We start from the raw sequence: 15,971 nt of genomic DNA, 5'->3' as shown, positions 1-15,971 counted from the left end.
CAAATGCACACACAAAAACAAGATATTTTGAATTCTGTATAAAAAAAGGATGCAACAGATTTGTGTGAATAAGTCAAAGAGAATATCCAACGAGGAGTTTGATGTTGTAAGAGAATAAAAGAGTAGATGAGGCCTGTTTTTCAGCCTGAGGGCCTCATTCATTAAAAACATGCCAGCCGCAGATTTTGTGCTTATGACCAAAAGCCAAACATGTAATTTATGGAAAACTGATCCTGATGCTAAAATCAGCAGGTTACAATAAATGTCACCAATTTCTTTGAAATATTAAAACGTAACTCTAAAGTTACCCAAAATATGAATGCTAGAATTTTTTTGCTGTTTTATCGATTTTGAACGTTAATTATATTGAAATTAAACATTTTAATGAATGAAGCCCCATCAGATTAATATGAATTTTTATCTTTTTCTGATCACTGAGCCAAGAACTGTACATATGTTGTTGTTTTCTTTTTATGAATTGAAGACTAGAGAGCTCAAGTGGCTGCAGTGATCATACCGTCCTGTAGTCTTTATGTCACAGGTTAAACACCTTATGACCCATCTGTCTGGCAGAAATCTTAATGAGAAACATATTTAATACTAAATAAACCCACAAAGGAAAACAGCTCTGTTTGCTCTTTGTGGGCAGATTTCAACACTAAATGTAAGAAAATTTCAATTTGTTGTGTTCTTAAGGTCAAGATTTCAAGCCTTTGGATGTATTCTATTAATTTCTGAGCAATGATTAAACATTTTTTATGCACCTGATTATTTTGAAGTTCGTCACCTTGGTCGGCCATCTACTCTTCTGTTGTCTTAAATCATCATGTTTCTAACTTCCTAGAACCAGCGCAGTACTGTAGCTGTTTATCAGTGTTGATTCATCCGTGGTGAGTTTGGATGAACGTGGTTTCAGTGCCGTTTGGTACCATAGTAAAACCAATTTCAGTTTTCAGTTCCACATTTTTTCATGGCCAGACCTCAAGACAGATCAGACAAAGTGGAGAAAACAGTTCCTCTAAGTTTGAATGTCTGTAAAACATTTTGGCATAATTCAATTCTCTTTCGATTTCATAGTGTAGGATGTCTTCGACTTACAGACAGACAGATAGATACAGTAGATAGGACAGACAGACGAGGAATACATACAGATACAGCTCATCTCATAGAAAAAACAAACATGGAACAGAATGAGCTACGTTTTATCGCACTACCAGCAATCAGTAACAGCCTTTGAGTTAACATGATGCGTGTCCCGTCTCTCTCTCGCGTTAACGCTGCCCGGGGTTCAGCAGCTACGAAAATTCTCTCTGCAGTTCTCTGAAACAGCCACCAGGGGGGCGTAGGCGGAGCGTCATTGGACTCTGTGCGTTCTCACAGAGACACAGAAGAAGAGAGAGAGAAAGAGAAAGATGTCTCCTGCTCCAAATCCGTCCTGTCCGTCCTATGAGTGAGCCTGGGTCAGTCCCTCTGTCCTGTGTGTCACCTTCCATCCAAACACAACCGTTTTGTTGACAGTGTTGGAGGCGGAGAGAAGGAGGGGGGCGTTCACTACCAGTCTACGGCCCCGCCTCCTCCGGAGTTCATATGCTTCAATCCCGACCAATCCAGTCACCCGGCTCACTTTTTCTTACCAGATTTTTCTGAGCGCTTCGCGTCCGACTTCCCGCCACGATCTGACCTCTCCGACCTTTCGCCTCGCTCCCGCTCTTTTTCCTTCTCCTTCTCTCTCTCTTTCTCCCGCTCTTTTTCTGCCTTTTCAATCCGCTCGGCCCGGTCTGAGCGCTCGCCACCTCGCTCTGACCTGTTGTCCGCCTTGCTGCCGTCACGGCGTGTGCCCTCGTCGGTGGATGAGGTAGTTGGTTGGGGCTGACCCCATTTGGCAATCTCCTCGTGCTCCGATATACTGGCGGTGATGTTGGTCACCCACGTTTTGAGGTCATCCTGAGAGGGGGGCGGGAGCACAGATGTCAGCTGATTGGTGATTGGTATACTATTTATATTTATTTATAACTTGTGTAATCAATAAAACACTACTTTAGCTTTTTTAAGATGTAATTAGAAACACAGGAATGTCTCACCTCATCTTTTGCATGAAACAAAAACTCGCTACCGTCCTTCGTTCTGCAATGAGAGGACAGGAATTTACAAACATGTTTGGTGGATAACTTTACAATAAAGTTTCTTTAGGACACAGCTCAAATAGTATTTGCAATTAACTATGTCACTTTTAAGTTGGAGCGGATCACAAGAAACATATTTGGGCAAAATCAAGGCAGCAGAGGTCAAAATATTCTGACTTTTATGGTGCTTTTACACCTAATCTGTTTATATATGAGAGTCTGATCCTTCAAAAAAATCACATATGTGCCTTAAAAATACAAAAACAGATCCTCACTTGAGCGTGAAGACGTTCTTCTTCTTCTTGTAGCCGTTGGTGACGTCGCAGTGGCAGTGGGAGAGGTTGAGCAGCGGCTCGTTGTTGTAGGGCGTGGTGGTGTTCTTGGCGTCCTTGTAGAAACCCATCTCCCCTTTGTTCAGCACGCAGTACAGGTTGACCCATGACCTGCTGTGGTGTGGAAAGGCGGGAGGTGTGAGGGAAGGGAGAGTGGAGGAGGAGGAGGAGGAGGGGAAGGTGGGAGGGGCGGGAACCAACGTACGGGGAAGGTGGGGTGGTTTGGGGGGGTGGGAGATGGGAGGAGTCAGGAAGAGCTACGGAGTCGCTCTCGCTAAGCTAACACCTCACTCACCTGACCAGAGCAGACAGGTAGGTAGGCGAGATGGACCGGCGCCAAGAAGGGAGGAGGAAACACACTGCTGAACAAACACAGACGAACGGACGGACAGACAGACGGACGGAGGGAGGTGGGGGATGGAGGGATGGGGAGCTACGTACAGTTTAGGTGTCTCTGTGTGGGAGTTATATATGTCTTACCTTGGAGGAGACGAGAAGAGCAGCCAGTAGCACCAAGGAAGAGAAGAGAAAAGAGGGAGAGTTTGGTTAAATGGCATTTTGGCAACAACACAACATAAACTTTCAGTCATGCTTCTTTTCTCTTTTGTGAGCGTGTTTACATGCACACAGCATTCCAATTATTAGCTTACACCCAAGTATAGGTATTATTCAGAGCAAACTGTCTGTGTGCAGCTTAATATCCCAATTTTAAAATACCTTTGTGAACTAACAGTGCAAACACAGCGTAGACTTGAGAAGACCAATGGTGCATGTGATAAGGTGTCTACATTGCTAATATTAGAGCTACCTTCTATTAGGGTTCAATTTTAGAGATAACATTTTAAAGATAAAGTGACCTTGAGGGAAATTCAGCTCATGGCTGTGGTAAGGAAGAGGATGTAAATGATAAAACAATAACAATAAGGTATTGATCTTTTTTGACACTCCAATGTCAGACACCAATGTCATACAGATAGAACCACATCATTTTAATAAAGATGAAAACTAGATGTTGTTCTTGACTTTGGTAACAGTAGTAGACTTCACTATGTAGCTTTTCTTGCACTTCCAACCGAATCTTATGGTGGAACGCTGTGATAACAGCTACTAAGTTGTTTTTATTGTCCACCATTATTTTCCAGGTATTTAACAACAAGACGTGCTGTCTAAAGGCCCTTTTACACTGCGATTTTTGGCTGTGAAAGAGCTTTAGTGACCAAAAAAAGGTTGTCATTTTACAGTAGTAGATATTTATTCATCGTAGAATGTGGACATAAAACCTCAGTACATCTGATGAAGGAAACCCTTAATTAGAAACTGAGCTATGACAGCTCTCGGCCAAAAGTGATGTGAAACTATTAACTGACATTTTTTTATACCACGATACGCAGTCAGTTTCAGTTCATTGTAAAGAGTAGACACCATTCACATGCACTGTACTCTATTACAAGGAACACTTGGTTGTCCTAAATAATACCAGAATATTAATGTGCACATAAACATACTCAGTGCCTTATCATGTAGCTATGTAACAGAGACAGGTTGAATCTCAATCCTTCCTCGCAGACTAACTGTATCATCTCTTTCTCAGTAGTGACTGGAGGAAAAGGTCTGTAGGCCCGCCCCACAGATCTCCCCACCTCCAATCAAAAATGTAATATAAAGCAAAAAAGAGAGCATACAATAAGCCGAACCAGGAGCCGGAGATTCACACTTGTCCAGTTTTAAGCCATTCAGGATTATGCTTTACCTTGCCATGTACATAACAGGGCATGTACATACGAGACATTCATCCATTGCCTTGAGTGAGTGGGACTCATCCATAGCTGGAAGGGGATGAGCGTTTAGCTGTGCGTGGTCAGCCCAGCCACTAGAGGGCAGTGCAGAGAGAGACTTTGCCGTTGGTGTCTCTCTGGAGGAAGCAGGGTGGTCGTCTGTGGAGGCCAAGGTGGTGTGTGTGTGTGTGTGCGTGTGTGTGTGCGTGTGTTTGCGTGTGCGTGTGTGCGTGTGCTTGTGTGTAGTCTAAGCAAGTAGACAAGCAGCTCCATCAGCCTCCACTCCCAAGGCATTCATCAGCCAGTCAGTCCCTTAGCCAGCCAACCATTGCTGCTGTGCTTTATTCTGTGGGCCCGTGTTAGATCAGGAGGCATCTTAAGCGTCATGCATGATGTTTCCACATGCGGTAAGATCTCTGCGGGTTGCTGTTTTAATTCATGTAACTGTTGTCTTCACTTTCTGATCCTGATGATCGGAGATGACACACAGTACAATAAAATATTCAGAAGCTCCAGCCTGATGTGAAAATAAAATGTAGTGTCTCCTGGTGCCACTGTCAATGGGATTCTCTAATGTTTAGAGTTCTGCATCAATACTTTTCTTTATTAGATAATTTCTAAATTGTGGAGGAAACTATACATCTACAAGCTGACAAACCACTTGATAATCTAACAGACATTTAAAAAAACATCATCAATTATAAACTGTTGGGCACTGCAACTTCAAACAGCTCTATGTGTTTTGGAAGCAAACAACACTTTATATTTCTGACTGGTTAGAGATTGAAGACAGTGCTGAGGGCGAGCAACAAGCAACACAACACAGTTAGATTTTACTTCCTCGTTGCTAAACTTCACTAAACTATTCTTAATAATGAGACTTGTGTTTGTGTTATTTCCAACTTTTTCTAGTAAACAAAATAGGTAAAAATGAAAATCCTTTGAATATAATCAAGTGTTAATGTATGCATGCTTCTAAAGACATACAGTATGTCTGCTGAGTAATTCCAAACTTTAGCTTAGTGTCGCCTCTATCGTGTTGACCCACACGCCGGGGAAACCACTGAGGCTTCACGTGTCCTCTGCAGCGTTGACAGTCATGCATTTGTTCAACATGTCAGCCGTGGTGTCAGCGCAGTGTGTGAGCTTGTTAGCTTAGCATGCTGGAGTCATGCCCCTGTCATCGTTGTTGAATCAGTAAATGGAGGGGGCAGTGATGTCATGAGGAACAGACAGCAGACGTATGACGTGTGCTGCAGTCAACATGAGTCAAATAGTATCTGAAAATACTTTTTAGCAGTTAGTTTTACCCAACCTCAGTCCTTGAGGAATGGGGGTCGCATAAGTCGACAGCAAGGACCAAAGAGTTTAGATTTAGCAACAATCCAGTGGTATCCTTTAATGTGAAAAATAACTTGAATAATTGTTGTTTTGTGGTAAACCTTGCCAATCTGCTACTCCGAGAAGGTAAGAAATAACCTTCCTGGAGTACCAAATGAAACTGTAAGAATTACTTCCAAGGACTATTTGACCATTTTCTAATTAATTGAAATCTAAGTCTGATACTCATGACACCAGTGTCCATCCTCCTTCTCTCTGACTTCTATCATCTGCTCGTCCAGATGTTATGATCATCATCATCATCATGACCCTGAACACCCACCTATTGGTGCTCTTCTTCAGGGTCTCGATGTCCAGTTTGCGGAAAAGGAAGCCCTCGTGGTGTGCGGTGTGTGTTGGAGGCTGGGGAACTGCCGGGCTGCTCTGGGCCGGAGCAGACCTGGACCGCCGCGTTGTCGCCTCTCCTGCGTCTTTGGGTCGTGGTCGGCGCCGCGGTTTTGGTCTGTCCCGAGCTCGAGGCCGTTCGGGACGGGAAGACTTCTCTGGTAACCCGTTAGGCAGGCGGGGCACCTCACCACGGGCCTGACGGTGGGGAGAGAGAGGTTGGACTCTATATAATGGGGGGATTTACCACAAAACTGACTGGAAAAAACTCTGGGATTCAGTGGTGGGAGTAAGTTTGTTTAGTTTTTTTATCAAGCTAGAATATAAAACACAAATAAACACTCTGAATATTTGCAAACACTGCATTTGGATGAAATGCACAACACATAAATCTCCAGACCTGCGCCGCTTCTCTTTCTTGCAGCTGCTCTACAATTTCTGCCAGGGTGGATCTCTTTTCTCTGTAGAAAAAAAATCACATTTAGAGATACAGAAGATCAACATTTATGATTTATTGTGCTCAGCTGAAATAAAGTCTCACCCTCCTCCTGAGCGTCTGTCTGACTGCTCCTTCGCGGTGTCGTGCTCACTGGATTCATGTCTCTCCACCCGGTGTCGATCCCTCTCTCTTCGCCGGCCCTCGTGGCCCCCGTGGCCCTCCTGCTCGCTGGACGTTTGCCTCTCCAGCGTCCGTCTCTCCCTCCTCTCTGCATGTTCCCTCCATACCTCCTGAGGCAACTCGTCCCTGCGCGCCTGGATCAACTGCTCGCTAGACAGCTGCCTTTCTATCCTGTGGTCCCTGTGGTAGGTGTGGGTCTGGACCTGGGGCTCAGCGTGGCCTAATGGGTCAGTCCTGGACCCCCGTGGCCCTCTGGTGGGCTCGCTGTGCAGACGCTCCCGGCTCGGCTCCTGGAGCACCACCTCGGCCATCACAGCCACTTCCGCCTTCTCCGTCCCTATCTCTCCCATCATTATCTCTCTCTCCCTCCCCCTCTCCCTCTCCCTCGCTTTCTCCAGCCGGCTGGCCACAAGCAGCGGCGTCACTGCATCATCCAAGTGTTTGATTTTGGGTTGCCGTAGATACGGGGATGATTTTACCTCCAGTGTCCTCGCCGCCTGTACTGGAGGCTGGAGGTGACTCATTACCTTTGCTGCTTGGTCTTTTGTCGCACTGGCACTCTCTCGCACCTGGTTGGCTGAGACTAGCATGGCCGCCGTGGCAACTGAGGCAATCGAGGAAGGCGCGGGCTGACCTAGTCCAGCAGCCACACCCACTACGCTGCCATGCCGCGCCTCCAGGGTATGGCGGTAGCTGGAGCCGTTCATCACAGGGGTGTAGTTAGCGACTGTCGACCCCAGCCGACGAGCCACAGACGTAGGAGAGGGTGTTGGCGTGGCAGGTGAGGGCGATGGAGGAGAGCTGGCTTCGTTCTGTTCATAGATGGTCTGTCTTGTGACGGGGGAGATTGGGAGGCGGGGGAGGGTGGATGGACTTGGTGAGGCATCTTGGGGGTCAAGGAAGACTTTACGACCCAGCAGAGGGGTCGGGGGGAGTTTGCTTTGCTCTGCTTTCAACTTTTCGACCTGTGGAAAGAAAACAGAACCAGCTTTAAAGTCAAACTTTGAGACTAATAATAATAATCTCCTTATTGTAAATCCTCAGCTTTTAGCCAATGATTATAGTATTTTTGGAACCGACAACTTCCCCTTTTTTATCAGCAGAAAACTCTCTCTTGGGTTGGGTATGTGTTTATGATGATATTACCGTGGTGAGTCGTCGCAGTGAGCTGAATCGCTCTTCCCAGGTGGCGGCGGCTTTGCGGAAGGCTTCATGGCGACGAATCAGCTGCTCCACCTCGTCGACGCTCCCGCCCAGCTCCTTGCTGTTTATGAAAGGCTCCTGAGCGGTCAGCCACGCCTCCGCCACGACCGCCTCCTGGGCAAACTGGTGAACCTCCAACACTGAGGGGGGGAGAGGAGAAACAAAAGATTTTAAATTTGCCCTTGAACAGTAAATGTATATTCATACTTTATGTTATTTATGTGTTTGCGTTTGTACATCTGTCTATATGTAAGACTGTAGGCCTGTGTGTGTGTGTGTGTGTGTGTGTGCGTACTCACATTGCTGTAGGACTTCCCAGTGCTTGTCCCACTTCTCAGACAGCTCATGTTGCTTAGCAACCACTTTTTCGAGCTTGTCCTTGATCTGAGAATCAAAATCAGCAACATCAAAATCACAGTATCACAAAAAGTAACTAACATAACAACACTAACGATGTACAGAATACTATCAGGGGCTATTCTTGTATATATTTAATTTGGTACTAGTTTTTAGTTTTAGTGCACTTTGTAAATAAGATTTTAGTTGCTTTTAGTTTACTTTTAAGTTTTTATTATTCTGTTTTCTTATTTACCTGTTTGTGTTTCTCATGTTTTTTTGTGATTCATTCATGTGTGACTTAGCTTTATCTGTCTGTCTGTCTGTCTGTCTGTCTGTCTGTTTAAAAAGATGTCTGTGGAGGTCTGTGATCCAAGTACTTTCAAGACAATTAATTCTTTATTGAAAACGTCTAAAGGCTTTTAAGGCTTTTAGCTTTTTCAAATTTGCAAACATTTATGGATTTTCAAAGCTCATGTGACACTGGTCAATAGTCAACATGAGGAATTTGGTAGAGGAGTTGTAGTGTAAAATGTATGTAATTTGATTTAGAGTAGTATTGCTGCTGCACTGATCCTGTTTTCAGTGTAGATTAAGTGTAATTGAAGTTTTTAGTAATCATCATATCTCTGATCTCACCTCTTCAGATGCTGGGTTTCTAGCTGCCAGCAGGGTTTTGCCCATCTCGATACACTCCAGGGTGCTCCGGCTGCGAGCCTCCACTTCGCTCTTCAGACTCTGGTGATAATTCATCAGCACCTCAACTGAGGACACGTCCCTGCAGGAACCACAGAGGACACAGACACTCAGCTCACCGCAACACAAACACCTACACCTGCTAAGTGTTTAACCCTGCTGGCTACCACACCAACCATACTAAACCGAACCACTACAATATACTTATATATAATATATATTAAAATTTCTTCTTTTACTTGAAATCAAAAACCCCTTAAGCTGATTACCGGTATACTAATAGTTGTACTGTATAATGTCTGCTAATAACAGTCATTTTAAACCTAATTTTGATCCACAGTCTTATGTTAAATGAGAATCAACACTAAAAGGTAAAATCACAGATTATGTGTTCCTATGTGTAGATACCTGGGCTTCTCTCCTGTCCCTATCTGACAAATGATAGATTCCATCCACGTGATCTGATCTCGGACCATGCTGAAGAACCTCAGCTTGTCCGTCTCAGTGGTAATCTGCACTCGACACTCCTCGCAGGATGTCAGCAGCTCTTTCCAGTACTGCATCACTTCATGCTCGCGGCACGCTATGGCTTCAGCCTTCTCGCCAGCGTACACCGTCCTCAGCTGGGCTGCGCTCTCCTGCAGCTGACGCACCTGGCAGAATGGGAGGGCAGATTTTAGAAAAACGAAAGCTGAACAAGGAAGAAACAGAAATTAAAAAATGAAAGAGAAAGAGTCTGCTTTTCAAATGACGCACAAAACACAGCTGCTCTGACAGCTGTGTTTAGGCAGGGCCAAATGGTACAGGCTCTGTCACTGGAGGTGACACAGAGCAGCTGTGATTTTGCATCGTTCTTCAGTAAAATGTACCGCTGTCCCGTTCCCCAGGTGCATGACAGAGACTAGATAAAGCAAAATTAAATGCAGAGTAAGAAGGTAGTTTCGCTATGAAGATTCAGACTGAGGCTAAAAAATAACCAATTATTTTCACCATCTATTTATATTCAATTTAAGTTTTTAAATTAATTTAATTTACAGATTTAAAAAAATTATAACTACTTAATCACATCCAAGTTACAACCATACTTATTAAGAATAAACATACATACTAACAATAAACTGTAAGGTGTAAATATAAATTGTGGATTGATATGAAAACCATAATGATATTATTGTTATTTTACTGATTGAATTATCACCTCCACCTCACATGTGTTTGAATGTGAGGCACAGTGTTTAGCAAGAGAGCTAAATTAGCATAGAAGTCCTGTGGACCTTTACAGAGTGATCATCACTGTGGGAAGTCTTTGTGATTCTTCCCTACATGAGTCTCGAGGCCAGTGAATACTGAAACAGGTAGTTTTACATGCGGTCTGTTCATGTGCTTGTTGCTTTACTTGCGTGACGAGCAGCTGTATGTCCTGTTCAAAGCTGTGCAGGAGTCTCTGCAGGGTGCTGGTGTTGGCAGTGCTGCCCTGCCGAGCCCGAACCTCCGGCAGCCTTCGATGTTTGTCCTCAATCTGGGCCAAAACCTGGAAAAAAGAACATAGAAGTGTCCCACGTGAGAACACAGTGTGGGGGGGAAAGTGCATCTTATACAACGTCTGTGAGATTTGTGTAGAAAAAGGAGTAACTGAGAAATCTGAGAAATCTTTTCAAAATCATCTAAACTATATCCAGAATGTACGTTTGTTGACATTTTGTAACTATTTTACAGTTTATTCACTATGTTTATCCTCTACAGCAACAGCTTCCTGTCATATTGCGTCGTATCATACATTAAAAAAACCTTCTGCTGGGCAAAAACACTGCATAGTTTCCTTACTTTGAAGGACACTGGTGTGCATTCAGCAGTTTTTGAGCTGTTCTCATGACAATAAGGGCCTTGGTTACTTTAAACTGTGATAAAAAGGGTCTTCTTGCAGCAAAAAACACTAAAACATTAGATGCATGAAAACATTAAATGTGTCTGCTTCTTTAAAAAAAAATCTGTACAAATCAGAAGATATTATGCTATGTATTGTTGTTGTGTTGAAGTGAATTTCCCCTCAGAGATCAATAAAGTGGTATCATTATACAGTATTAAACACTACATCATATCTCTGTCTTGTCTTGCATCTCAGCTGTGTATCTTACCTCTCTGCAGTCAGAGAAGAACTTATGAAGCTGGTGTGAAGCAGCGAGCATCTGCGCCCGGGTCTCCATGAGCTCCAGCAGGTCGGCCCAAGCCTCGTTCACCCCGTCCTTCCATTCAGCGATGGTGGCGGCCTCCGAGTGGCCGTAGTCGATGAGCTCGTCCACCATTTGGTTGACGGCAGTCACTCGTTCCTGCCCCACACTTCCCGTCTCTGACGCAAACTCTGTGAACTTCTCCTGCAGGACCTGGAGGTGTGGCAGGGGCGGAGGTAAGGAAGGGACATATAAGAAGAACAGAAAAGTAAATTACTTATTCACAGAGTACATTTATTAGCTGCTTGTTTAAAGTACCTGTGCATTTTTACCATCATGTCACTGTCCAATTCACAGTTGTAACTTGATGTAACAAAGAGAGTGATTTTGATTGTTTGATTTCAACATGTGACTTATAAGAAATGTTTATTCATCCACAGACACCATCTGTCGACAAACTTACAGTGACATGCTCAAAGTCTTGACCCAGTTCGGGCGAGCTGGCGACCACCTCCCTCTGAGCGATCCATTGCTCCAGCTCGTCCACTTCCCTGTTGAGCTGGTAGAGCCAGTACTGCTGCTCCAGGCGGCTCTTCCTCTCCTCCACCAGGTCCTTCAGAGACACATACAGACGGTCGATCTGCGACTGACGCTTGCTGATCTGCTCGCTGTGGAAAAGAGAAGAGATAGTGTGTCAGGGTAGAAGTGCTGTTATTTACTGTCCACTCTTATTCCACTCTTCCACAGTCCAGTTGTAGTGAACTTCTGGTCACTGTAGCTTCAGTTTCCTGGTCTTAGCTGACAATAGTGGAACCTGCTGTAGTACACTGCCACTATATTTGGTCCACTTTAAGGTTCGCTGTGCTCAGAGATTCTCTTCTGCATAGCACTCTTGTAACGCCTGCATATTTGATCTACTGTTGCCTTCCTGTCAGCTTGAACCAGTCTGCTCACTGTCCTCTGAACTCTCTCATTAACAAGGTGTTTTCGTCCACTGACCTGCTGCTCACTGGATGTTTTTTAGTTTTTCACTCAATTCTTCGTAAATCAGGATATTAGTAGTTTCTGATATACTTAAACTTTCCTGTCTGGCACCAATAATTATTCCACGGTCAAAGTCAGTTACTGTAGATCACATTTCTTCCCTATACCTCTTTACTATGTCTTCCTTCTTTTATGTATTGAGCTGCTGCTACATGATTGGCTGATTAGATATTTGCATTAACGAGCAGATGTAAAGTTGTACAGTACCTTATAAAATGGCCACTGAGTGTATATTCATTAACAGTGTGAATAATCAATACGAAATTTTCTGAAGAAAAGGTCAGCAATGCTTGCAGTCTTGAGAGCAAATTTTTATACAGTAGTTAAAATATTTCTGTAATTCATTTTGTGGTGACCGAAAATCTATATTAGGTTGTGTGTGTGTGTGTGTGTGTGTGTGTGTGTTTACATGCTCACCAGTCTGGATGCCCCATCTCCAGCAGCTGTCGGCATTGCTGTGACAGCAGGCCGATGGTCTCAGCATAGTCCTCAATGGTCTGTTCCAGGACCAAGTGTTTCTTCAGCAGCTGCAGTGTGCTTGGCTCGTCCTGGTGGGAGGAGGAAACGACACACACAAGGAAGAGTTTCACTTTAGAAATAATACACACACAGCACAAATGCTCAATCCTGCCTCTATGTTTAAGTCAGATTAACATTAAAGCATTACTGATGACTTGTGCACTCAGGGAAGAGGAAAAGGATTTATTCAAATGCCCAGTAACTTTCAGACAATTGCACACACACCTTCCCCTTCTCCTCATTCATCATGTGCAGCTCCTGCTCGCTCAGCCAGGCCTCCACCTCGGCTGTGTCAAAGTAGTACTGCTGGGCCTGGTACATGGCGTCCAGGATCAACTGCCTCCTCTCGGTCTCGGCCCAGAGCAGAGCCCACAGCTGGGCCAGCTGGTCGTGGCCCGCCCTGACGCAGTCGGCCTCAGGGCTGCGTATGGAAGCGATGATCCCTGCTCTCTCCAGGACGTCCTCGATCCTGCCCCTGTGACCCTGAAGCTCCCTCTGAAGTGTCTGGAGGAGAGGCAGAGGGCATTAACAGGAAGAAGGATGTTTCTATGTTGTTTAAAACAGAACATGTGGAATTATAGGAGAAAATAAAGGACAGTGTAAAATAAAATAGGTGAATAGGCATAAAGGAGATAAATTAGGTTTTAGGAAATTTGATATTTGGGTGGTGACAGTGTACCAACAGGGGGAGCCAGAGTTCAGTTATGTGTTAGGCTGGAGTTAGAGTCACTGGAAAGTCTGATTTTCTTACCTGGTTCTTCTTCATGAGCTGCTGGACTGCCTGGAGAGTGGAGCCGTGCTCCTGAGACATGGCCATCGGGAGGCGCTCCTGGATCCACAACTATAACCACAACAATAGCAGTGAATATTCGTACTTTTATGAGTTTGTGGTAATTTAATAGATTCAATTAAACCTGTCAAGTGCCACATGAAATCAAAATAAATGAATTCATCTTTTTCGTTAACACTATACATTAAAAATGTTTTTAAAACTTGTAAATTTACAGGAATATCTTGCTGAATCTCATTAACAATAGAATCTAATTAAGTTGTAGAGATATCTAACACATTTCTAAAATAATTTGGACTCAAATGCATTTGTAAAGTCTGCAAAGAAAAAAATAAAAACACAGCTTATTGTGAAAATATGAGTGACAACAATAAATCAATTAAACGTCCAGGTCATAACATGTAGAAACCCATGTTGCAAAATGCATGTCCCCACAAAGTAAATCATTAAAATTGACCATTAAGACTTTTAAGTATAAGGTATAATGGTTGAGATTAGTGTGCAGTGTGTTTCTTCAAACTCACAATCTCATCCTCCAGGTCTCGTCCAACTTGGTGAACTTCTTTAGACGCCAGCAGGATGCGTCGCCTCTCCTTCAGCGGCTCGATCAGACGCACCATCCTGGCCTCCACGGCTGCCTGGCGCCCGGCAACCGTCTCCTTGATCTGTGTCTGCTGCGGGATGGTGGCCACCTGCACCTGGAGCTGCCCCACCTCCCTATACCACTCCTCCATCTGGGTCTCCATGGTCTGAGGGGGACAAGGAGGAGGACGAGGAGGAGGAGAGTATCCAGTTAAGTCATAAGTTATCAAAATGGACGAAGGAAAAGAGGGTGTGTTGGTTAGGAGAGAGGGATGAAGGTAGGTGACAGGAAGAGAATAATTTGGTTGGAGGTAGACAAGAAACATGTTGTCAGGGGAGACAAGATAAAGATGGAATGAGTAGGATGTGAGGAATGTGACAGAAATGTAAAAATTTGTATTTAGTTGTTGTTTTGACACTCAGAAAAGTGATTTCACATGTTTAATGTTATTTTAATCGGCCTTATTTCTGACATAGATTTAAAATTTTTAACTTACCATAAAAATATTATTATACAGTAAAGCTTAAGTTTAAGTAGGTATGTTAAGTATAAAGTAAAAGTTTTGTTTACATAGTGTATACACAAAATTATGAGGAAAACACACTACAAAAAGTCTTAGTGTCTGACCTGTCTAAAATGACAGGATGCCACAATCACAATAAGACTTTATTCATAATCTGTTGCTTCTAAGGCCTGAAATTAAGCAGAAGGAAAAAATGGTAGAAATAATAGTGGCCATTATTGTAATCTCTATATCAATAAAGTTTTTAGGATTTTCTAACCCTGAAATACATCTTCATCATTTAATAAAAGATGGACATGAAAGCAAAGATGAGACTGAAAAAAACCCAGAACAGCGAAAGAATAATGGACAGACATGAAGTGTAGTGAAGTTTACTGTACCCCTTGCCAGGATGGATGCTGGGTAGTGGAGTTTGGTTTGAAGTGAGGATGATGTGGTTAAGCAGTGCTAATGGCAGCCTGTTAAAGGAAGCTGTAAGCGGAATGCTGTGGGAGAGGAGAGTGAGACATGTCTGGTGAAATGATGAAGTAATGAAAGGATGAATCTGTGCGTCAACCCAGGTCACATCTGCCTGCTGTTTGCTGTGTAAAGAGTCAGACTCCTCCAAACCAGCGATGTTGGGAGGGCAAGTGAAGAGTTACATCCCAACATCACACGTAAAGGAAAGAAAAATGACCTTTTTACAGCATGTTTACAGCATGAAATTAAACCTAATGTTTGTTTAATTATTAAATATTAACATGTCACCTTGTTCTGTAACCATTCTGTACTTGTGTATGGCAACTGATCATTGGCAGCATAGTTCTAGCCTACATTGAAAAGGTTTGTTGTTGCACTCAAAAACAAAACGCTGCACTGCAAATTCTAATGAGAATCAAATGAAGCTGACAAATTAAGTTCTGCAGGAGTCAACCTGCCATTAGCATCGCAGTCGACAGAATGTTAATCCTGTTTCTCCCTGCAGTGCTTGCGTTTGTTCAATCATTTATCAATTTTTAATGCCGTTGCTCATTGTTTGCTCTGAGGATTGGAGGGAGTTTCATGATTCTCCATGTAATGTGATGTAATTTTAAAAAAATTAAATGAACACTGGAGCCAACCGAACCCGCTCTGCTTACTCTCCTGAAAAGACTTATAGGTAGAAGAATATAGGTCTCAGGTAATGTTTTGATTTTATGTTGTAAGGACCAAACTCATTACTAGTAATAATATTTATTTCCCCAGTAACTAGTAGTGTAAGTTATTATTAATACCTGACAGTAATAGTAATACAGTAACCCCCCCAAAACATAATTAGTTACAATACTTTTGTTGTCACCCTCTACTGGTTTGAAACCCAACAATCCAATCACAACCTTGGATTAATTTTTGTAATTGAACACTGACAGCTGGAAATATCCCCATTATTTTGAATTTAACAAATAAAACCGGATTTTAAACGTTGTAAGTCTAAATTTTGGGACACAACCCCCTCACAAACCAATGTTGGCGGAGCTGCCATGCTCATCGGGAACAGTTTGGGGTTCAGTGTCTTG

General features: G+C 43.4%; 1 protein-coding gene across 1 annotated transcript in view; it reads right to left on the bottom strand.

Moving 5' to 3' along the window:
• Nucleotides 1–15,971, bottom strand: part of LOC118341387 (spectrin beta chain, non-erythrocytic 2-like) — a 57,760-nt gene continuing 41,789 nt past the window's right edge. The window contains exons 24-40 of the mRNA XM_035679633.1: nt 13,855–14,079; nt 13,292–13,381; nt 12,766–13,044; nt 12,439–12,569; nt 11,441–11,645; nt 10,945–11,190; nt 10,206–10,340; nt 9,218–9,462; nt 8,753–8,891; nt 8,077–8,161; nt 7,721–7,917; nt 6,497–7,539; nt 6,356–6,416; nt 5,894–6,153; nt 2,399–2,566; nt 2,082–2,124; nt 1–1,944 (exon numbers count right to left, since the gene is read on the bottom strand). Coding sequence (XP_035535526.1) covers nt 1,621–1,944; nt 2,082–2,124; nt 2,399–2,566; nt 5,894–6,153; nt 6,356–6,416; nt 6,497–7,539; nt 7,721–7,917; nt 8,077–8,161; nt 8,753–8,891; nt 9,218–9,462; nt 10,206–10,340; nt 10,945–11,190; nt 11,441–11,645; nt 12,439–12,569; nt 12,766–13,044; nt 13,292–13,381; nt 13,855–14,079 — 3,876 coding nt within the window. The 3' untranslated portion in view covers nt 1–1,620. The remainder of the gene's footprint in view (nt 1,945–2,081; nt 2,125–2,398; nt 2,567–5,893; nt 6,154–6,355; nt 6,417–6,496; nt 7,540–7,720; nt 7,918–8,076; nt 8,162–8,752; nt 8,892–9,217; nt 9,463–10,205; nt 10,341–10,944; nt 11,191–11,440; nt 11,646–12,438; nt 12,570–12,765; nt 13,045–13,291; nt 13,382–13,854; nt 14,080–15,971) is intronic.

The sequence above is a fragment of the Morone saxatilis genome, unplaced genomic scaffold (assembly GCF_004916995.1).
Source record: "Morone saxatilis isolate NCDOM2014 unplaced genomic scaffold, NCSU_SB_2.0 Contig8, whole genome shotgun sequence".
In the NCBI taxonomy this organism is placed as follows: Eukaryota; Metazoa; Chordata; class Actinopteri; family Moronidae; genus Morone; species Morone saxatilis.
This window is presented reverse-complemented; position numbering and strand designations above follow the sequence as displayed.